This window comes from Pogona vitticeps, chromosome 5 (genome assembly GCF_051106095.1).
Source record: "Pogona vitticeps strain Pit_001003342236 chromosome 5, PviZW2.1, whole genome shotgun sequence".
Classification (NCBI taxonomy): Eukaryota; Metazoa; Chordata; class Lepidosauria; order Squamata; family Agamidae; genus Pogona; species Pogona vitticeps.
The window spans coordinates 104,487,769-104,511,969 of NC_135787.1; the positions used below are offsets into that span (position 1 = coordinate 104,487,769).

General features: G+C 41.3%; 1 protein-coding gene across 3 annotated transcripts in view; it reads left to right on the forward strand.

Annotated features, from left to right (window-relative positions):
• EFCAB6 (EF-hand calcium binding domain 6) overlaps positions 1-24,201 on the forward strand; it is a 170,245-nt gene that overhangs the window by 43,059 nt on the left and 102,985 nt on the right. For 2 of the 3 annotated variants that reach the window (XM_073000833.2, XM_078394209.1), the window contains 4 exons: positions 1,189-1,313; positions 5,130-5,278; positions 18,476-18,586; positions 21,472-21,583. In XM_073000833.2, coding sequence (XP_072856934.2) covers positions 1,189-1,313; positions 5,130-5,278; positions 18,476-18,586; positions 21,472-21,583 — 497 coding nt within the window. Of the gene's footprint in view, positions 1-1,175; positions 1,314-5,129; positions 5,279-18,475; positions 18,587-21,471; positions 21,584-24,201 lie in introns of all 3 variants that reach the window. The other variant, XM_078394210.1, reaches the window with a different exon arrangement.

Below are 24,201 nucleotides of genomic sequence, written 5' to 3' on the forward strand. Positions count from 1 at the left end.
ATTGACCCATGGACTAAACAGTTTTTTGTTTTTGTTTTGTTAGCCAGTGTGGGTGATGAGATGGGAGATTTTGTTGGCCATCTTCTTTAGCTGATGCTTTGCAGAGGGTAAAACAGTTCATAATGTGAGGCAGGAACATCTGGTAAAATGTTATCCACATTTTAAAAACATCATTTATTAGTTTTACATAAGATAGTATTTCTCCAACTTGTCTAAATGTTCAGTCAGGTCTGCCACACTTTCCATGCTATTTTGCACAGTAAGAACATAAACAAAATATCACAAACATTAGCGTATATACAGAGGAAAACTGTTGGTCTCTGTTAATGTTGGTATACAGACACAGTTACAATGCAGGGCAACTTCCACCACTGCCATTTACATTTTTAGGTTTTGCAAAATAGGGTGTGCTTTTTAGTGGTTATTCAGGGATGGGACAATTTTGGGGGAAATGGAAGAACTTGACAGGCTTTTTCAAAGGTTTGTCAGAGTGTCCGTCAACGTTTTAGCTTTTCCAGAATGTCTTAATTTCAGGGGCATTTGGGGAAGAAGGTGACAGTCACCATCACAAAAAATGGCAACCCCACTGATAACTGCCCTGCAGGACCCCAGTTCCTGTCAGAATGGGGTATTTTGGAAAATTACCGTATTTTTCGCACCATAAGACACACTTTCCCCCCACAAAACAGGGGGGTGGAAAGTCTGTGCGTCTTATGGAGCAAAGAAAACAGATTATATTTTCCTGTTTTCTTCTCCTAAAAAATTGGTGCGTCTTATGGAAAGGTGCATCTTATGGAGCGAAAAATACGGTACTCTCCCTGCCTTCCAAATCACTCCCCAGTTCTGTAAAATTCAGGAAAAGGGAGGTGGTTGGACCCCTGAAGTTTGCACTAGATGTCAACATTTGTTCGCATCAGCATTTCTTACAGTAATGTGCTTGTGGCTAGTAACTTCGATATTGATACCAGAGCAGGCATGGCAAACATATTGGTTGCATACACTGTAAGCAAATGTGGGGATAGGTATACTGACTTGCAGGGTAGTTGTACAGGTTACCTAACTCATAATAAGTTGAGAGCATTTCATGTGCAAAAGCAGTACAGTATATAATAACGTAGTGGTGGTTTTCTTACTATTGTTAAAAGAAAACTAATAGCTACTTTGCTAATTTATAGCTTTTCTTAACAGTGCTGAAACAAAATGAGCCACCAGAAAAAAAGAAAAATGAATCAAGGGTACTTGCACCCATGACGCCTGGATATAATTTGACAAAAATCCACCTGGATGCTACTGCAAGGAGTTTTAGAGAAAAGGTGAGCTCTCTGAGGAAGCTTTACATATGTAACCATCCCATTTTTTTTAATGCACAAAGAGAGAAGAAGGTAAATGACTGCCATGTTGGACTGGTGGGAAATTGCATTGTCGATTTAATGTAATGTTCTTGTTTATTTCACGTATTGGTGTGTGGCTTTTGTTTGTAACAGGCGCATTCACATCAACATGTAGGCCGCCTAAAATGGCATCCTAATTCATGGGGACAAGACTGGGGAGAAGACGACTAGTACTAGAGAGAAAGGAGGCAAAAGGAGAGGAGAATGTGTGTGTGTGTGTGTGGCGGGGAGTCAGTAGGAATACTGGCCTAATGCAAACTTGCATTGCTTAATACCAGCCAGTAATACCATTCATAGGATCTACTGCTAGCTGTGCCATTAGCTAGGATAGTAAATTTAGGGATACCATTAAACAGCAATGAGTTCTCAGTTCTATGGTTTTATGATACTTTAAGCATTGTGGTGAATATATTTTGATTTTCTCTCCCTGAGACCAAAGTACCCTGATCTATAAGTCTTACTAAAAGCTTCTTGATGAGGTAGCCGTATGTCTGTCAGGCATCCCACTCTGTTGTATGTCACATAATGAACATGGCAGTTAATTCATGGCTTCTTAGCTAGGGTCTAAAAAACCCCAATGCAGTAACAGATGCAACTCAACATATATTTTGCCATCAAGTCACTTGTAACATATAACCATTCTACGATTGTTAACAATCTCCCAAAGCGCCTATCATTAACAGCCCTGCTCAGTTCTTGCAAACTCAAGCCTATTGCTTTCTTTATGGAGTCAATCTATCTATTTGTTCTTCCTCTTTTCTTACTGCCTTAAAACTTTATTTTCCATTAGGGATAGCATTAAGCAGCAGCCATTAAACAGCAGCCAGTTTAATGGAGTATTCTTTTAGAATTGTGATCGGTTCAGTTTCTGTAGCTTGAAATAGTGCTATTGTTAACCCATCTATCCCTGGTGTTTTATTTCTTCCAGTTGCTTTGAGAGCAAACTTTTACTTTGTTTTCTAAAATTGTAGGTTCTTGAACAACAGATTCTTCTTTGAAAGAATCTGTCATCCTTGCACTTTTTCTGTCTTTGAGCACATCTATATCATGAACTTGAAATGATGGAATAGTTATTCCATGTTACCAAAGATTCCTGGAAGTTATAGATCTGCAGTGGAGTTTAGGAGTCCCTTCCAGAGGCTTCTCAATAATTCACAAATTATTGTTCCCAGGATTCTACATGGCAAGCCTTGGTAACCAAACAGACCCAAGATTGTACCATTGATATGTCCAATATATATGCTATTTATTTCCTTTTTTCCAACCCAGTGCAGTCATTTTCATTTTATTGTCCTCTGCAGGTTTATTTAGATGCAACCCAGGATATTCATCAGCTGGGCAATCAGCAGTTTATAGAGATTCTTGTTTCCTCAAAATGTATTATCTTTTCTCTTTCTTATACTTAAAGCCTTGCTTCAGTTTGACTAGAAGTTAGCAGAGGTTATCTGCTGATGAGAAAAAGATTTTTTTTAAAAAAAGTAGCTATCAAGAAGACCAATGTGGAATGGGGGCAGATTCTCCCAGTCAGGGTCTTAGGTGATAGTCATACTTGATATAAGCTCCACACATATTTTGTGGTATCATATTGTCACACAGTTTGATAAGCAAGGCTGTAGTCAGACTATTACACTGTAGTCAGCGTCAGCTTTCCTGAATTTCCACTTCTGATATTCCAGTTTTATCTGGCTGTTAGTAGTGAGATATACTTTCTAATTGTGATCTATCTAATATTTACTAAAATATTTTGTACAAAATGTGCAAGGGTCTCAGTAACATAAGATTTGTTTTCTCCTGTAAGTTCCCTTTCACTTTGATCTACAACCTTGGTTGCATAATATTTTCCCCTGCCAGCTGGGGTGTATCTAACAACAAACAGGAGGGCTTTCTCAGACATAGTATCAGTGCTGTGAAATTCCCTCTCAACTGAGTTCACATCTTTAAGTTAAGATACAGGTTTTTAGGAGGCCTTCCAGCAGTTGTGTGGGTGGTTATCTTTCTCCTGTTCATTTGTTATGGTGTAAGCCCTGTTTTTGATGGTCTTTACAGTGGTGCCTCGCTTAACGGCGATAATCCGTTCCAGGAAAATCGCTGTTAAGCGAAAACATCGTAAAGTGAAAATTAAAAGCCCATTGAAATGCACTGAAAACCTTTCAATGAGTTCCAATTGGCTTAAAACTCAGAGTCCAGTGAAGATCCTCCATACGGCCATTTTAGCTGCCTGTATAGCGAGGAATCTGTCCCTAAACACAGCGGGGAGCCATTTTAGTTACCCGGCGGCCATTTTGAAACCACCAATCAGCTGTTTAAAAATCATCGTTTTGTGAAGAATCGTTCCCCGATCGGGAACCGATCATCGCAAAGCGAAATTCCCCCATTTAGACCATTGTTGCGATCGCAAAAAGATCATCGTAAAGCAGATTCATTGTAATGCAGGGCAATCGTAAAGCGAGGCACCACTGTATATTGTTCCTTTATGTCATCGGACAGGTTTGGTGTCCTGTTTATTTTTAAGGAGTGTACTCACTTTTGTTGCCAGCGGTTTAGACATTAATGGCTGTGTGTTGCGTTATTTTGAGGGGACAACACATTTACACTGTTATACAAGCTGTATACACACTGCTTTATATTGTAGCCAAGTGTAATTTCTTCAGTGTTGTCACATGAAAAGATATACTAAAATATTTATGAAATGTGAGGGGGTGTACTCACTTCTGTGATATACTGAACCTTTAAAAAATAAATACTGAATAATACTTATACACTACTTGTACATATACCTTAAAGTAGGACTGATTGTGAGGCATTACAGTTGAAAGTGTGCCATCACCTCTTAGTTCAGTCTTTTGTCCACTTATTGTAGATAATATGTAACTGCAATTTGTGACTGTAGGCTCAGTCAGTGTAATCACTTCCCCACTCTGTATTTTGAGGAGTGATGTTTGTGTTAATGAGCTTCACTGATTCAACTTTTATGTCTCAAATATTGGCCAAAATTGTGCTGGCATGCATTTGATTGATTGATTGATTGATTGATTGATTGATTTGATTTGATTTGATTTGATTTGAATCCCACCCATCTAGACAAAAGGTCTATTCTAAGGCTTGTTTAACTTGCCACAGTTAATTGATGAGGTGCCAGGCATGTCTTGGCCACATGCCTGATGACATGCCTGACTACACAATTAAGATGCACTCTGATACTTTGTCAATTAGCTGCAGTTAACTACAGTGAGGTTCACAAATCTGACATGAACACCAGTAGGATTCTGCCCATTCTGCCCATTGCATTTTCCTTCTGCGGGTAAGACCAGTTAGTTCCCTAGTTGTAAATTTCACATACTTGTAAAATTTTAAATATACATATGAACAGAATGATAACAGATATATCAAACTACTAGTGCAGTACACTGAAATGTCTGTCTGAACTCCAAAATTAGACTGAAACTGTTAAAGAATGAAATTTACATTCGCTAAAGTTTCTCTATTTTGTACATAAAGGCAGAATGGTATGTAAGAAGACATTATTATCCTCCTAAACCTTGAGCCTGTATACAGGGGAGGATTGCAGTCTAGTTAGTTTGTGAGTTAAACTTTGGATGATCAGAGCCTCCAGGGCAACCTTTCTGAACAGATCTTGCAGAAGGGAATTTGCAAGCCTTGTGAATAATTCCTTATCTTATAAAGCTTTGTAGGCTTAGTATCATAGGAGGAAGACACTGTATTATATATCCTTTGCAGCTGCGTTCAGCCTATGAAGATATTGTAAAAGCATTCAGAGCATTTGATGTCGGGAGGAGTGGATTTGTTTCTTTGGAATATTTAAAATCTGTCCTGAACACCTTTGTATTTCCAATAAGAAGTGATGTCTTTCAAGAGCTAATGAATAGGTAAGTACTATGCTATTTTCCCTTGGACATATTCTACTTATCTGACCTCATATTACCCTCATTACTTTTTGTGAGCTTTTATTCGTTACACGGTATGCTTGACTTAGTGATGTAATTCATCTGATGTGTAGAATCTTACATCTGTCTCATAGGCCTTTGATGTTGTGGTTGCTGCCCTGCCATGGTTGAATTCCCCTGCTGCCTTAGAACAAATGTTAATAATCCTCATCAGACAGCTCTTTCCATATCAGAAGCTGTGTACTACTGCTAAGTTACCATATGATACAAAAGTTGCTCTTATTATAGAGGAAAATTGGAAACTGTCTACAGGGAAATGGCAATTACACATAGGAGAAAAGGAATCTGAACTCCTCTATGCTAGGATTATATCCCTCTGAATTCAACCATGCTTACTTCCCATCTCCTTGTCCTACAAGGAGGTGGGACAACAGCGATAAGTGGGTGTCCTTGTGTGTTTTATATAGGGTTGTGACAAGCTGGGAATAAGTGACATCATGGATACTGATCCCACAGATACGTATGTGGGTCCTGCTGCATATACATACACATGATTAGAAGGGATACATAAATAATGCATGGCTCATCTGATACACTCAGATGCTTAGACAGAGCAGCAGATGACTCTCACCCCTTATCCACCCATGTGAAGGAGCACAGTACCCAAGGGCAGCAAAAGATTTGTTGGCACAATAAGGCAGGAAATCCCACATGGACTTTGTCACGATCCCTCTCTCTAAAGAGATAATGTTCTTGGTCAGGGGGTCACTGTGGATGCAAAACTACCACTTTTATTACCTGAGGGAGGTCCTTTAGGCCTCAGAAGTGCATAGTACATTCCCCATGGACAAGCCCGACCTGAAAGAGAACTCTTGCCTGCTTACAAGGCAGTAAGCACAAACCATTGACTGTTTGGTTCCTTAGAATGCACAACAGACTGGCCAGGTTGGACCTCCCAATATTACAGTAGCAACTAGTGACCTTTTCAAATCCTCACAGGATTTAAAGAGACAAGTCCTCTGTTGAAGGATAATTGTTTTATTCAGAAAATAAAGTAGTTTCATTAGAATACAGTTGTAGCATTAAACGGCATAAAGCACTAAGCATATCCAGTAGTAGTTGTTGTCGTTTAGTCATTAAGTCATGTCTGACTCTTCGTGACCCCATGGACAAGAGCACGCCAGGCCCTCCTATCTTCCACTGCCTCCCGGAGTTGGGTCAAATTCATGTTGGTCGTTTCAGTGACACTGTCCAACCATCTCGTCCTCTGTCGTCCCCTTCTCCTCTTTCCTTCACACTTTCCCAACATCAGGGTCTTTTCCAGGGAGTCTTCTCTTCTCGTAAGATGGCCAAAGTATTGGAGCCTCAGCTTAAGGATCTGTCCTTCCAGTGAGCACTCAGGGTTGATTTCCTTCAGAATGGAAAGGTTTGTTCTGTTTGCAGTCCAAGGGATTCTCAAGAGCCTCCTCCAGCACCACAATTCGAAAGCATTAATTCTTCGGAGGTCAGCCTTCTTTATGGTCCAGCTCTCACTTCCATACATTGCTACTGGAAAAACCATAGCTTTGAATATGCAGAACTTTGTTGGCAAGGTGATGTCTCTGCTTTTTAAGATGCTGTCTAGGTTTGTCATCGCTTTCCTCCCAAGAAACAGGCGTCTTCTAATTTCGTGGCTGCTGTCACCATCTGCAGTGATCACGAAGCCCACAAAGGTAAAATCTGTCACTGCCTCCATATCTTCCCCTTCTATTTGCCAGGGGTTGATGGGACCAGTGGCCATGATCTTTTTGTTTGTTTGTTTGTTTGTATGTTCATCTTCAAACCATTTTTGGCGCTCTCCTCTTTCACCCTCATTAAGAGGTTCTTTACTTCCTCACTTTCTGCCATCAGAGTGGTATCATCTGCATATCCAAGGCTGTTAAATAAGCGGGGAGACAATACACAGCCATGTCGTACTCCTTTCCCAAGTTTGAACCAATTAGTTGTTCCATATCAAGTTCTAACTGTTGCTTCCTGTCCCACATATAGGAAGTAGATAAGGTGGTCAGGCATTCCCATTTCTTTAAGAACTTGCCATAGTTTGCTGTAATCCACACATTCAAAGGCTTTTGTGTAGTCAATGAAGCAGAAGTAGATGTTTTTCTGGAAGTCTCTGGCTTTCTCCATAATCCAGCACATGTTAGCAATTTGGTCTCTAGTTCCTCTGCCCTTTCGAAATCCAGCTTGTACTTCTGGGAGTTCTCGGTTCACTACTGCTGAAGCCTACCTTGTAGGATTTTGAGCACAACCTTGCTAGCATGTGAAATGAGTGCAACTCTACGCTAGTTGGAGCATTCTTTGGCACTGCCCTTCTTTCAGATTGGGATGTAGATTGATCTTTTCCAATCCTCTGGCCACTGCAGAGTTTTCCAAACTTGCTGGCATATTAAGTCTAGCACCTTAACTGTATCATCTTTTAAGATTTTAAATAGTTCAACTGGAATGCCATCACCTCCACTTGCCTTGTTGTTAGCCATGCTTTCTAACTTCACTCTCCAGGATATCTGGCTCAAGGTCAGCAACCACACTATCTGGGTTGACTGGGACCTCCAAATCTTTCTGGTATAATTCCTCTGTGTATTCTTGCCATTTCTTCTTGATGTCTTCTGCTTCTGTGAGGTCCCTACCATTTTTGTCCTTTATCATGTCCATCTTTGCACAAAATGTTCCTTTAATATCTCAATTTTTCTTGAACAGATCTCTGGTTTTTCCATTTCTATTATTTTCCTCTATATCTTTGCTCTGTTCATTTAAGAAGGCCCTCTTGTCTCTCCTTGATATTCTTTGGAAGTCTGCATTCAATTTTCTGTAACTTGCATTTTCTCCCTTGCATTTTGTTTCCCTTCTCTTCTCTATTTGTAAGGCCTCATTGGACAGCCACTTTGCTTTCTTGCATTTCCTTTTCTTTGGGATGGTTTTTGTTGCTGCGTCCTGTACAGTGTTACAAGTCACCATCCATAGTTCTTCACGCACTCTGTCCACCAAATCGAGTTCCTTAAATCTGTTCTTCACTTCCAATGTGTATTCATAAGGGATTTGGTTTAGATTATACCTGACTAGCCCAGTGGTTTTTCCTACTTTCTTCAGTTTAAGCTTGAATTTTGCTATAAGAAGCTGATGATCAGAGTCTCAATCAGCTCCAGGTCTTGTTTTTGCTGATTGTATAGAGCTTCTCCATTTTTGGCTGCAGAGAATATAATCAATCTGATTTCAGTTTTGCCCATCTGATGATGTCCATGTGTAGAGTCGCCTCCTGTTTTGTTGGAAAAGGGTGTTTGTGATGACCTGCTTGATCTCTTGACAAAACTCTATTAGCCTTTGCCCTACTTCATTTTGAACTCCAAGGTCAAACTTACCTGTTGTTCCTTTTATCTCTTGAGTGCTTGTAGCGCTATGGGGCGGTATATAAGTCCAATAAATAAATAAATAAATAAAATAAATATTGACTCCCTCCTTTAGCAATTCAATCCCCTAGAATGAGAAGAACATCTTTCTTTGGTGTCAGTTCTAGAAGGTGTTGTAAACCTTCATAGAATTGGTTAGTTTCAGCCTTTTCAGCATGGGTGGTTGGTGCACAAACCTGGATTGCTGTGATGTTGAAAGATCTGCCTTGGATTCATATTGAAATCATTCTATCATTTTTGAGATTGTATCCCAGTACAGCTTTTCCCACTCTTTTGTTGACTATGAGGGCTACTCCATTTCTTCTACGGGATTCTTGCCCACAATAGTAGATATGATAATCGTCTGAATTGAATTCGCCCATTCCCGCCCATTTTAGTTCACTGACGTCCAGGATGTCAATGTTTATCCAAAGATACAGGAGTATCTTTGCCAAGGCAAGGCAGCAATCCGTGAATGGGATCCAGTAATTACCACAATTCAAATAAGCTTAGTATTTCTAAGTAAAATAATAACAGCTAAAATCAAGCTAAGTAATCATCTTTGCTCTCTACATGTTAGCATCTAGAGAAGCTGGGCTCTTTCTCCCCCCCCTCTTCTCCTTCAAAAGACAAACGTCTCACATTCCACAACATGCACCATCACCATCCCAAGAACCATTTTTCTACATGTCTCTGTACCACCTTCTTCATGACACTTCCAAGCTGCTAACCAATTAAGATCAAGTGGGTGTAATACAGTCTACTCCTTCATTTCACATAAGAAGATCCAGGTGGCTTATCTTGTAGCAATTAAGTGGCATGTGTTGTTTCGGCTTCTCTGGACCTCCTCGGCCTTACTGTCTTATCTTCGTGCCAGGCCGAGCAAACTCTGCAGAACAATCTAACGAGAACATTTCACTGCTTTCAAACCCATTGTATACAGAACCTAACAGACCCCATCTTTGTATGACTACAAGTCCCAGTTTCCTCCTATTTCCTCACAGACTTCTTCTCCCTTCCTGCCATTAAAAAACCATGGTAACTATTTCAGTAACTAACATTTGTCATTCCTCTTGCTGCACCAAATCTGTTGCCTGAGGGTGTTGCCTCTCTTAGCCTTCCCAAATATTATTTACCCTTGGAGAAGAGAAGAGAATCTGAGAAGAAAAAACTCATTGAAACTTTTTCTTATGTATTTATAGCAAATCTGACTGCCATAAGAAAATATTTTCAATTATTAATGTCATTTGTTTTTGACATTAGTGAAGAAAGGGTATTGGTGGAACAGGATTGTGTCCTGTATGGTATTTTACCTTTAATCTACATTGTGGACTTTACAGTGACTGTAAGATGTTAATAATGAATAAATAATATAATTAGAGTTTTTTAAAAATCATAAAATTTTAGCTGCTTTTATCTTCCTTTAGGAAGGAAAGGGTACAAACATTAAAATGAAATAAGCATCATTACAAAGATAAATTGGTGCAAGGGTAATCTAGAAATAAGAGGAAAGAATAACTGGTGAAAACCACCGTACAATTAATTCTGTGCCACTTTGGAGTTTAAATGCTTAAGTACTAGTAAACATTTCATACTGGTGTGCATCAATGAATCATCTGAATCTGTCATGAATTTTATTACATTGAAGATTCACCAAATCAATTGCAAATTGTTGCATCATGTGTCAACATAACTTTGTTGACCTCGGGTAGTGTACTCCTTAGCATGGATAGATAAGGATTGGGAATCGTATGCTATTCTGTCTCCTGGCTACAGCTACAACCAGCTGTAGTGATGATCAATTACTGCTTAGTGGAAAACATTCCTGCTACTGTGTTTTTGCTTCTATTTTCCCCCTGCTTAAGTGCAAAGAAAAAAAATTGTGATAATCTCAGCCCACGGTTTTCCAGGGGGAACTTTCTCTCCCAAGAATGGAAGAGTATGGTGTCATTTTAATGATGCTATAAACAGAGATGTCTTAGACTGCAACTGCTATATATTCAGGTGATGGTGTGTGACTAATATAATTCCAAAGTTGCAGCACTGTGAATTCAGTACAAAGACCATCCTTAGTGATGTGATGCAGCAATGAAACACGCAGCTGGCTTTCTTATGATTAAAAGTTAATCCTTTTCAAAAGATTTAAAGCAAGTTTGGTCCCTCTGCTCTGAAGGTACTCAGCATATTGGAACCCTGATTTTAAATATTGCTCCCATTTCACATGAGGTAGTGTAATATTTTTTATGAATGTTAGAGTTATCCATGAACATTTTATTGCTGTCTCTTTCTAGACATTTTAATTGTATAAAATCTTGCATGGTATATGATCAATTCTGTTTATGTACCATTGAAGGAAGAATGGTATTGATTATCATGTAAGGTTCTCCCTTGCTCATTGTTTGTCCTTATTTTCACGAATGCAAATTCTTTGCCTAATTTCTAAAACTAAACCACCACAAAATAGTGGAGACCGAGGCAAAGAAAAAAAATACTTTTCCTTTCACAGAGCACAGATAGCAAAACTGGCCATCATTCAGTAACACTATTGGGAGTGTTTTGTATCTCATGGCAGATATGGAGGATAGAATCATATGAATTCTGTTGGGGTATTGTTCACCTAATATGAGTTGGTAGGGAGAATCTCAGACATAGTAGCAAGAAAAAAAATCTCCTCATCCTTCCTATTGGGGAGAGTGGTCCCACCCATTTTGAGGGAGGTTGTCATGCCTCTAGTCTGGAAAAAAATGGTTTGTACCTGATCGATATAATAGTACATGTCTCTTTGGAGGGAGGATGCTTGAGCAGCTAGTAGCTGCACAGATCCAAACACTGTTGGATGATCGGTACACAGAAGTACAAAGGAGATTTGGGGGGGGGGGGAGCTGGAAGCACTATTGTGTCTACTTGGTGGAGTTTCTCCACTTAGCAGTTAAGCCAAGGACCAGCTGAACTTGGTCTGCTCCTTTGCCACAGGTGGGGAGGGGGAGAAGAGATAGGTAACACATGAGTAAAAGAGAGAAGAATCAAAGCCATGGAGGGGCTTATAGTTAAAGGAGGTAGGGGTTCCCTTCAACGCGTAGCACTCTATGAGTTGGATGGGGAACCTCAGGATTATGCCCATGAGTGATGTCCCTCTGGATTGCCTGCCTGTGATGAAGAATAGTGGGCACCATTTTATGGTGATTCTGTCCTTTCTAAACAGGTTCTAGAATGTTCTGCTAGAGAACTATATTTTGCTTCTATAAGGTTTTATCTCTTTCAGCATATACATGCAACTAGTGGTTAATGTATCAAACCTATGCCAAGACTAACAAGTAGAGCTCCCTGTTACATAACAGCACTGATGTTACCTGTCTGTCATGGGTTTGGAGGGAAAGTTCCATCCTATGGGGAGTGGAAGGCGGGACATCAGGAGGAGGGGCTGTACTGTATAAAAATGAGATGCTGAGTGAGACTGTGAGACACTGGGATGTGACGAAGCAGCAGCTGGGAAGAAGGAGTTGGTGTGGGAGTCTGTGTGTCAGACAGGGTACTACTGTGTGTCAGAGTACCAACCTGATAGGTTCAGGTGTCTGTTGGTTAGCCAGAACTGATAGGTTCAGGGTCTGTGCTTTAAGTTAAGGGTTCTGGGTGAACCAAACTGTATGCTTGTATGAGTGAGAATAAGCCACGTTACTTTATCCTATTCACCTGATTGTTTATTTTTCCCTGTGTGTATTTAAAATAAACCTTATTCTTTTTATTGTTTAAAAATCCATCCCTGGTCTGTGTGACTTCTTAAAGGGAATGGTTGGTGGCAGCTTAGTGTAACTGTGTGACATATCCCAGTAGGTCTGGGTTTGTCACATTGATTGGTGTCCAGCGTGTGGGATACGACTGGTCCAGTTGTCCAGTGGTCCAGCAAAGCCTTGGCAAGTGTGCCCAGAGCAAGGGGGGTCTAGTCAGGGACAGTCTGAGGCGCGTAGGTAATCTTCTAGGTGTACCTCACGGGGAGGTGCGCTAGTAGAAGAACGTGCCAACTGGGGAGACTTAGATTAAGGTGCTCTGAGGCAGCCTAGTTTTGGCGGGAAAAAGCTGAGGCAAAACTGCGTAGTAACAGTGAGCTAGCTTGCCAGCTGAGAGGCCCAGCAGAGGGGGGTAGGCTCTGACTCGATACTGTTGCAATTTAGTGCTGAAGAACAGCAGCAATCTCTAGGGAGAGCTGGTTCTGAGGCAAGAAGAAAAAAAAGTGGTCGTTTTATTTTGAGGCTTGACTTTTAAAGCAGCTTGTTCTGAGGGGGGATTATGCCCTTGACTCGAAGCCAGATGGCCGAAATGAGTGAAGTGAAAGACCCCCAGATTGACCAAGGTTCTGAGGATGAATTTGGCTCAGTGCAGGGTGACAGCACAGGAGAGCAGAACCCAGAACTTAGAAAATTGCTCATAGCCCAACAGCATGAACTGAGGATGAGGCAATTTGAAGTGGAGGAAAGGGAAAGGGAAAGGCAAATTGAAATGGAGGAAAGGGAAAGAGAGAAACAGAGGCAATTTGAGATAGAGAGATTGGAAAGAGAAGAAAGATTAGAGAGACAGAGAATTGAATTGGAATTGCAGAGAGAGAAAATGGCGTTTGAATTAAAAAAATTGGAACTGATGAATAAGAACAATAATAACAATAGGGATTCTGAGGGAGGCCAGTTATCTAAAGCTGACCTGAAGAAATTCCCTGTGTACCACAAGGGAGATTGTCCTGAGGTGTTCTTTTCCTTAGTGGAAAGAGCGTTTGTGGACTTCTCAGTGAGGGAAACTGAGAAGATGACCATCATGCGGTCTTTAATCAGTGGTAGCCTGGCTGAGGTTTATGCCGAGATGCCTGAGGAACTGATGAAAGATTTTGCAGAGTTTAAAAAACTGGTGTTTGCCAGACATGGGATAAATGCAGAGCAGCTGAGACAAAGATTCAGGTCCCTCACAAAAAAACCAGAACAGACTTTTACCCAAGTGGGGGCCCAATTGGTGAGGCTGCTTGAGAAATGGCTATCGCAGGAGGGAACAGAGACCTATGAGCAGCTTAAAGACTTGATAGCACTGGAACAGTTCTATTCAGTCCTGCATGGGGAATTGAAATTCCAGGTGAGGGAAAGGAAACCGAAATCTGTGGCAGCAGCCGCAGAGATCGCAGATTTTATTTCCCAAATAAGAAAGCCCTTGGGTGAGGGGAAATCTGTAGGTAAACCCAAAGAAACCTACAGCAAGTACTCTCAGGGACCAGGGAAAAGCCAGCAAGGGGGAGGGGCCCATGGTGAAGGGAAGCCCTCAGACATGAAACAAAGACCTCAGATTTTGGAGGGAAAACCAAAACAAGATGAGAGAGAATCAAAATACACCAGAAAATGTTATTTCTGTCAGGGAAAGGGTCATCTAATTTCAGAGTGTCAGAAATTAAAGCAGCTAAAAGGAATGGTGCCTCAGGAGTCTAGTGGAACCAAGCCAAAAGCTGTGTTCTGTGTCCAGAAAGAGCAAGGCTCATTGTCACTGAGGGAGCCGGTTGCCATGACTACTCAGTCTGGAACAGCTACCTCTGCTGATCAGGCTGAGGAAAATGGTCCTCTTGTGGAGGTAAAACGCTGCTTGCTGATAAAAACAGATTCTCAGTTGTTTGAGACAGCAGGGGTGGACGTAGGAATACTTGACCGTCAGTATAGGGGGCTGCGGGACACTTGTTCCCAGGTAACCCTGTGCCATCCAGATATTATTCCTAGGGAGTTTATAATCCCAAATGAGAGCATGAAGGTGGCAGGGATTGAGGGGCAGGTAATCTCTCTGCCAGTGGCAGAGGTACCTGTCCACTTTCAAGGCTGGAGGGGGGTTTGGCGGCTAGCGATTTCATCGACTCTGCCAGCAGCCGTGCTCGTGGGAAATGACCTGGCTGAACATGTGAAACGGGTGCTAGTGATTACACGCTCACAAGCCACCACAGGGACAGTTCAGGGGGGTAATGATGAGCCAGAGACGGAAGCAGAGGGGAGTTCAGAAGCTGTGGTGGAAACCTTAACCACAGACAGCAGATTTGGACAGGAGCAAAAGGCAGACGCCACTCTCCAAAAGTGTTTTGAACAGGTGACTGACGCCCAGCTAACACCTGAAACCCCAGTGAGATTTCTGGAGGAAAAGGGGATTTTATATAGAGAGACCCTGAGGAATACCTCAAAAGGGGGAGATGGGATCAGAAGTCAGCTGGTGGTACCTGAAAAGTATCGCCCCATGATCTTACAAAGGGGGCACTCTGACATGTTTGCTGCACACTTAGGGGTGAACAAAACACAGCAGAGAATCACCCAGGATGACCCACAAGACGTTGTGACATACATAGACACCTTGATGAATGACCTAAGGAGAAATCTAGAGCTGGCAGCAGAAAACCTGCAAGCTCAGAAGGTCAGACAGAAAACATGGTATGACCACAAAGCTAGAGAGAGACACTTTGACCCAGGGGAGGAAGTGCTTTGGCTTAGGCCCTGCAGAGAGAACAAACTGCAGCTCAAATGGGCAGGACCATATAGGGTCATTTCCAAGATGTCAGACCTGAACTACCTAATAGAGCAGGAGGAGAACCAAGCAAGGAGGGTGGTTCATGTGAATGCCCTAAAACCCTACTACAGAGGGGAACAGAGGGTTTTATTCGCGATAAAAGCAGCTGAGAGTGAGGAAGCTGAATTACCCTTCTGGGAGGGTAGAGGGGAAGTAAAATACAACCCAGAGGAGGTAAAGATCAGTCCTGCACTCACCCAAGACCAGCAGCAAGAACTAAAAATGCTGCTTAGTAAATATCAACAGGTGTTTTCCAACAAGCCGGGGATAGTGAAGGGAGTGATGCATCGGATCCACACAGGGGATGCACCCCCGCAGGCAGTATCCCCATACCGAGTAACGGGACCCTATAGGGACAAGGTGCGGAAGGAGCTGGACGAAATGCTGAGGGAGAACATAATCGTCCCCTCTTCTAGTCCTTGGTCCTCTCCGATAGTCCTTGTGGACAAGCCTGATGGGAGCATTAGGTTTTGTGTCGATTACAGGAAATTAAACCGTGTAACCACTCCTGATGCCTACCCAATGCCCAGACTAGACAACCTGATTGAAACCATAGGGGGTTGTCGGTTCATCTCATCATTGGACCTGGTAAAGGGATATTGGCAATTAAGAATTGATCCCAGGGATCAAGAAAAGACTGCCTTTTGCAGCCCTTTTGGTCTCTATGAGTTTCGAGTCCTGAGCTTTGGTCTCAGAAATGCACCAGCCACATTCCAAAGGCTGATGGACCAGACCTTGGCAGGGCTCAGTGACTTTACAGTGGCCTACATTGACGACATAGGGATCTTCAGTAATACCTGGGAAGATCACCTGATACACCTGGAGTTAGTGCTGCAGAGGTTAAGTGCAGCAGGGCTAACAGTAAAGGCCAGCAAGTGTCAGCTGGGTAGCCCAGAAATAAAATACTTGGGTCACATGGTAGGGGGAGGAGTGATAAAACCCCTGGAGGCCAAAATAGAAGCTGTTCGTGATTGGCCTAGACCCAACACCAAGAAAAAAGTCAAATCATTTCTTGGGTTGGTAGGCTACTACAGAAAGTTCATCCCGAGGTTTAGCGAGATTGCGGCTCCGCTGACCGATCTGACGAGGAAGAAGGCTGATGACCGCATCCCGTGGACCAGCGACTGTGAGGCGGCGTTCCAGAGGTTGAAGGAGGCGTTAATCAACTATCCTGTGCTGCGTGCTCCAGACTTCGACCGGGAGTTCATCATCTACACCGATGCGTCTAACAGCGGGGTAGGAGCAGTTCTGTGCCAGGAGGATGAGAATGGTGACCAGCATCCAGTGTCCTACCTGAGTAGGAAACTTCAAAAAGGTGAGAGACATTTGGCAACCGTGGAGAAGGAGTGTTTGGCCATAGTCTACGCGATCCAGAAGGCCAAGCCTTACATCTGGGGAAGACATTTTATTCTGTGTACTGACCATTCACCATTGCAATGGTTAAAGACAATGAAAACCCACAATAGCAAACTTATGAGGTGGGCTTTAAACCTACAGGACTATGACTTTGAAGTGAAGGTGGTCAGAGGGTCAGTGAACTGTGTTGCTGACGCCTTATCAAGAAGACCTGAAGAATGAAGACGGCGAAAAAACATGGACTAAGTGTATATAATGATGACAAAAAGTAAAATGTACCTGGTTTTTTGACTTTGGTTTGTATGAATAAAGGTAAATTGATGTAATGTATATGGTAAATGTTTAAATGCCTATTTGAAATGTTTAACTTAGAGTGTAAGTATGAGTAAGTATACTATGGTATGTATAACTGTTGTTGTGTATTTTATACAGGTTGTTTTTTGGTGAAAAGCACCTTAGCTTTCCCCCTACAAAACAACTTATAAAGAGGGGAGGTGTTACATAACAGCACTGATGTTACCTGTCTGTCATGGGTTTGGAGGGAAAGTTCCATCCTATGGGGAGTGGAAGGCGGGACATCAGGAGGAGGGGCTGTACTGTATAAAAATGAGATGCTGAGTGAGACTGTGAGACACTGGGATGTGACGAAGCAGCAGCTGGGAAGAAGGAGTTGGTGTGGGAGTCTGTGTGTCAGACAGGGTACTACTGTGTGTCAGAGTACCAACCTGATAGGTTCAGGTGTCTGTTGGTTAGCCAGAACTGATAGGTTCAGGGTCTGTGCTTTAAGTTAAGGGTTCTGGGTGAACCAAACTGTATGCTTGTATGAGTGAGAATAAGCCACGTTACTTTATCCTATTCACCTGATTGTTTATTTTTCCCTGTGTGTATTTAAAATAAACCTTATTCTTTTTATTGTTTAAAAATCCATCCCTGGTCTGTGTGACTTCTTAAAGGGAATGGTTGGTGGCAGCTTAGTGTAACTGTGTGACATATCCCAGTAGGTCTGGGTTTGTCACACTCCCTCCAGTCATACTGTCAGTTAATGAAAGTTTTGCTGCTCATATTGGTGCTTCTGGAGCAGATTACACTTTCTTTAAGGAGCACTTTCAAATACCGGTATACTATTAATGACAGCTGTTACTTTAAGTACGTCGATGACTTTCATGGTGCAAACTAGTTTTGGTCAGTTTAGGCTATGATGTCTCTTGGACACAGCTAGACCTATTAATAGATATCACTACCTGAATAACATTTCAATTAGAATGAAAAACAATCCCATAGTAGCTTTTAAAACTAAGAGGTTTTATTTGGCTTAAGTTCTTGTGCAGTGTAGCACACCGCTAGAATTGCAATAAGAATCTTCTGCATCTTAAGAAATGTGTTGCAGTTAGTGAAAATGTATGCCAGTAACTTAGTTAGTCTTAAAGGTGCTAGAGTGACACTCCTTCATGTGCTCTTATCAGCTAAAATAGGATCAGTGGGAACCAGGGAAGTGGCCTTCTCGGTGGGGATCACTCTCTGTAGAATGCCTTTTCTGTTGGGGCTTGAAAACTTCCAGTGCTTTTTAGAAGACAGGTAAAAGCTTGCCTGTTCACTGAGGTGTTTAGTGGTCTCCCTCCTACATGTCGTACTGGTCCCATCTACAGAATCTCTTTTTCATCCTCTGAACTCTTCCACTTCATTGTTTTAGACATCACTGTGTAGACACAGCTTGCCATTTATCATAAAAGTACATCTGTCTGTGTTTAAAACCCAGTTTTGAAATGTTGCATGTAAGTGTATCAGTCAAACATTTGGTTTTATGGCACAAATTTATTGTTTCCTTGATCAGATTTGGAATCAAAATTTCAAAAAACATGGCCTGGGAAAGATTTTTAGATAAATTTCAAGACCCCTGGACATTTGACATGAGTCGGGCATCTCCCATAGTGAAGCAACACAGGTAAGAGAGCTGTTATATTTGTTGGCCAACGTTTTTGGCCGTTTTTTGTTCCAGTAGATAGCCCCTGTGTCAATGTTTGTGCCATCGTGTAGGGCTGTTTCAAATTTTGAATTTCAGTATTTCTAGGTTTGCCACTAAATATATGCTTGAAAGGGAGGCAAAGCAAATTTCATTTCCATGGTAAGTGTACCTAGCTGATAAATACACTTTCGAAACATACATTTCTTGTATTCACATTTTGCATTTTTGGTATGTATTTCAGACCTAGTAAGTGTTCTTCTAACAATATGATGTCTGAAGGCATATCACCTTGAACAGCCCAAATCTCATCTGTTTTCAGAAGCTAAGCAGGGTTGACTGCATCCAGTACATTCCAGCAGGATTCAGAGGTCCCCAAGTGGTGCTACAAAACAAGCCTTCTCTTTGAAACCATGGAGCACCACTTCTATTGAAAGCTGATAGTACTGGGCTAGGTGGTCCAGTAGTCTGCCTTAGCATAAGGCAGTTTTCTGTATTTCCCTGAAATTCAGTACTAATATTGACCAAATCGTTCCTTCATAATGATCACTGGAATTCTTTGCTTCAGTGATCAGGAGTTGATCTGCCAAGAAATCCCTGGATGATCCATAATCGTTATATATTACAAATAATTCTGCAGTGTATTCTACAGTATATTCTAAGGTGAACACACAGTTCACACTGGCTACTATCAGAACTACAGAGTCTTTCTCACTCTATTTGAATGAAGTGTGTGCTCTAGAGTGCATCATGTATTATCCTGAAACTGTTCATTGTACAGGAAGATCACTGTAAAGGTGAATGTTCATTCACCTTTTCCAACATTATGTACATTTCAGTCCCAAGAAGGGAGACAAAAACAATGCAGTAGCTATAAGTCCATTCATTAATTTCTCATTCAAGCGAAGTGAGACCCAGGGTTTTACAACAAAGTGATATTCAAGCTGAATTTAGAAAAGGAAGAGGCACTAGAGATCATGTGGCAAATATGCACTAGCTAATGAAGTATACTCAAGAATCTCAGAACAAAATAAGTTGGGGTTTTAGAGCTTATAGTAAAGCCTGCTACTGTATGTATCATGAGAAGCAATGAATGTATCTAAAAGAAATGGGTGAAACAGAATGGTTTCCTGTTGACAAAGATGTTAAAGAAGCATTTTATCTGTCCAGCTATTCAATATGTATACAGAAAGCATCATATAGAAAGCAGTATTAGATTCAGATGGAGAAGGAAAAAGTGGAGAAAGAAATATCAGTACTTAAAGATGTGTGAATGACACCATATTATGGGCAGAAAATAGCAGTATAACCTGGGGAAGATGAAAAATGCAAATGCAAACGTGCTGACTATTAAGACTTAATATAGTGGTGCCTTGCTAGACGATTGCCTCACAGGATGAAAAACCCACAAGATGATTGGTTTTTGCGATCACTATGGTTCCTCACAAGACTTTTTTTCTACGACCGTGCTTTGCAAGACGTGTTTTTTTTTAGACCGATGCTTTGCAAGACGTGTTTTTTTAGACCAATGCTTCACAAGATGTTGGTTTTTTTAAGACCAGTGTTTTGCAAGACTTTTTTTTTTTTGAGACCGATGCATAGGGAACCTTGCAAGACAATTTTTTTCACAAGAAGTCGATTTTTGCGGAACGAATTAAAATCATCTTGCGAGGCACCACTGTATAGCCAAACATTTTCTATATCTTGGTTCAATCATCAATGGAAATTGAGACGACAGCCAAGAAATCAAAAGAACACTGAACCTTGGAAAGTAGAAAAATTCCAGAATTGTAGAGGTCTGTTGCAGCAGGTCAGGATCACAACTGTCCATACTATGATACTCTGTTTCATACTATGCATCCATATACATGTGCATGGATATAAAAACTGGACAATTAAGACAACTGACTCATTTGAAATGGGGTGTTGGCGGTGAGTTTTACAGAACTGTTGAACTCCAGAAAATAACAATCAGATTCTAGATCAACTCAATCCTGAACTCTCAGTTAAAATGGCTTAACTCAGACTTCTGCTGATATGTGTTTTGGACATATGAGAAGACCAGTTCACTGGAAGCAGTAACAGTGGTAGGAAAAGTGAAAGGCAGTAGCAAGAAAGAAAAAAGAAAAGAAAAAGAGAACCAATTATGAGATGGGTTGACTTGGTATAGTATGCCAGAATGTGGGTAGCTTGTGGACTGGGGTGAGGGGTATTACGTCAGTGTTTCAAGGAGGGCAATCACCAGGTCTAGTTATGAGCTGTCACTGAACCACATGCTTTAGTTTGCAAGGCCTGAACTTGGCTGTTAATGGAAGGATCTTTTTAGAGGTTATTAATACAGAGAATCCCTGTAAGTCAGTAGCAACTTGATGGCATGCAATAAAAGAAGCATAGACTTTTCTTTTCTGAAAATGATTGTTCTGTTTTTCAGCTAAATCTTTATTGGCAACATTGTTCCTATATTCTGTTTCCATTCCCTAAGAGAAAATTTACTTTCATTATATATATATATATATATATTGAAATGCCCAGGTTTCTATACTTGAGGAAGGATGAGAAACTACTGCTATTTTTTGTAGCCTGAACACAAAGCAAAGAGAGCCAGATGTAGGTAATGTGACTGTATGACACAGACACTGGATTATAGCAGGCTGTTTTATATTGAGTTGGAGATCATTGATCCTTCCAGCTCTCCCTAGTCCTGAATCCAGGGACCTTTTGCATGCAGAGTACAGTACATGGTCTGCTACTCACCTGCAACTCCTGTACTGCTTAAGTTGCTGTTGAGTTGACATTCTAATCTCTCAAAAGTTAGGTATATGAGCACACCCATAGATTATTATTCAGTCACTATTTTTTCCTTACAGAAGCAGAAAACTAGATGAAGATGTGTCTAGTGACCGAATTCTGCTAAAGCTGCATGGGCATATCCAAGATGCTTATTCTTCCCTGAAAAAGGCCTTCCTCATGCTTGACAGAGTAAGAACAACTATTTATAACCATTATCTATTTTTCTCTATCCCTGTAATGTTTCTGTTCTTCAGAACCTTAAAGACCTTCCACAGTTCTTTAATTTTCTCCTCAAAATCTGAACTACATGAGGTTTGCTTTACAAAGCAGTAGTTGGAAGTATTATGATGGGGAAGCCTAATGCTACACCAAGAAGGATACTTGTAAATTAGAGGGAAATGACAGAACCGAAATACTGCTGGTGTAATATGCTTACTTTGTCTGAACAGCTCACTGCATTGGAGCACCTGACTGTGGAGCCAAGGGTCAGGAGTTTGATTAACCACTTTTTTGCAGGAAGAGCAAAAAAGAAAACCTGTCAGTTAAATATCAGTGTAATATGTATGCTGTTCCCAATATTTCCTGTTTTTGCAGCTCTGGTGTTGTTGTTTCAGATATATGTAGCTGGGTATTTTGATCACTGACATGTGTTTCATCTAGAGATGGGCATTAACTGCAATTTTTTTTGGCCCAGTTCAGCACCACGACTGCCCAGGTGTTATACAGGCACCACACATTCCCAACTTCCACCTCCTCTGTATGCTTGCCCATTCCCTAAGCGATGCACATTTCCATCCTCACCTCGACTGCCCACTCACAGATCACAGCATACATTCTCTGTTCCAGCTTCTCCAGTGGGTACCCAATCAAAGGCAGCACTGAAGGTTTCCCTGCTCTGCCTCCTCATCTGAGTGGGTGGCTGCCAAAGGAGGCTGAGAAGAAATGTACATGCTGTGATCCACAAGTGGGCAGTCATGCTGGGGGGGGGAACACGCATCACCCAGGAAATGGGTGCGCACACAGGAGGTGGAAGAGGGGAGTGCGCGGCAACTGCATAACATCTGTGCAGGTGCGGTGCTGGATTGGTCCCAACCACTAAACTGTGGTTCACGCCCATCTTTAGTTTCATCAAGAAATGGGATGAACTTCCAAATCACTGAAGAGGTGTTTGGCAGTTCCCAGCTGTGCCTACTCCCCCCACTGGGAGGTGGGGCTTGGAACCATCAAACACCTCTTCAGCTGAAGGCCAAATGGGCACAAATCACCGGTTCAGTAGTTCATTCCCATCTCTAGCTTCATCTTCAAGAAAGTTATTTCTATTACCACATCTCTGTATTTTGTTCATTTTTCCAGTTATTTATCTTGAAGTTTGGCATCCCCTGGAATTGCAGTATCAATTATCCAAATATTTATTTATTGCATTACTGTTATCTCTGATGTATTATGCTTTGTCTGTTTGAATCTGAAAGTTCCACAAGATCTTAACTTGGTAATTTTTGACACTTTCCCTAACTGATGTTCCCACAGATTCTTGGATGTTGGCAGATTATATTTTTTAATATATTAATTTTGCAACTCTATTTTGTCTAGCTTTGTAGTCTGTCTGCACAATTTTTGAACATTTGCAGATGAAGTGTGACACACTTTCATTTTTTTTTTCTTGGAAGAACTGACATTTGCTTTTTATACTAATTGCTTGAATTTTAGCTTTCTTGACATTAATATGGAGTTCTTGTATTATTATTGTTGTTGTTCTTGTTCTGCTTAAATTACCTTCATTAAATACTATTAATTAAATAGAACTGAACCCTGCATGTATTGTACCACTGAAAGTTTAGAAGTTTATGCTTGGAACTTCCAGCTTGACGCTGAGATGAGACAGCAGCAGGAGGATGGAGCTCTGTCCCCTGGGCTGAATTCCAACCTGTTTGGGACCCTCTAGGGGGTTAAAACTGCCCTGAAGAGGTGGTGACATGGGGGTGAAGCCTGTCGATCACGGGGGGAATGGCGGTTACCTACGCTTGATCCAGGAAACTCCCCAATCAACCAGTGGGTGGAAACAAGCAGCTGAACTAGCTTGCTTGCAAGTCGTCGGTAGCCAGCAATGGAGAAGTGATAAATCAGCCTAATTAACGTCATGTTACCACTGGGTGAGAATTTTTTTAAAAAAACTGTATTGCTTTACTCTCCGTAGACGAGGCAATTCCTACGGCAGAAATAGCGTCTTCTATTCCCCAACACTGACTGAGCAGCAGTGAATCTGGAGAAAGCAGGAGACACAGGGAGACAGAAGGAAAATAAATTGGATATTAATTAGACATTTAATTATACTTTAAGGAAGGAGGTCTGGTATTACTTTGTTGTTATAAACTTAAGAACATTTCTCACGAAAACATCTTAGGCAACAATTCTGGGGAACTAAAATTTGTTTATGCTACTTGTAACAGCTATTTAATGTGTTGGCAAAAAGCCTGGAATCAATGACCTTGAACACTTTATGGATGTTTGGAATTCCCTTTCTTTTTGAGATAAATTAATCCTAGAAAGCCCAATTCAGCCAACGTGGAACCTCTAAACTGTGTCCTGGGTTCTGAACTTCATGGGACCTTGAGCCTTTAGGTGGTGAACACTCTCTACGTCTGAGACTGGATTCAAGTTTAACCCTAAATATGATCAATCTATTAAAGAGGACCTATGGAAGCAAGTATTGATGGAACTGGACTGATTAAGCATCTGGACAACTTTCACTTGGAATGCTGTTATTTGACATCTGGGACATAATGGCACAACAAGGACAATTTTGGGAT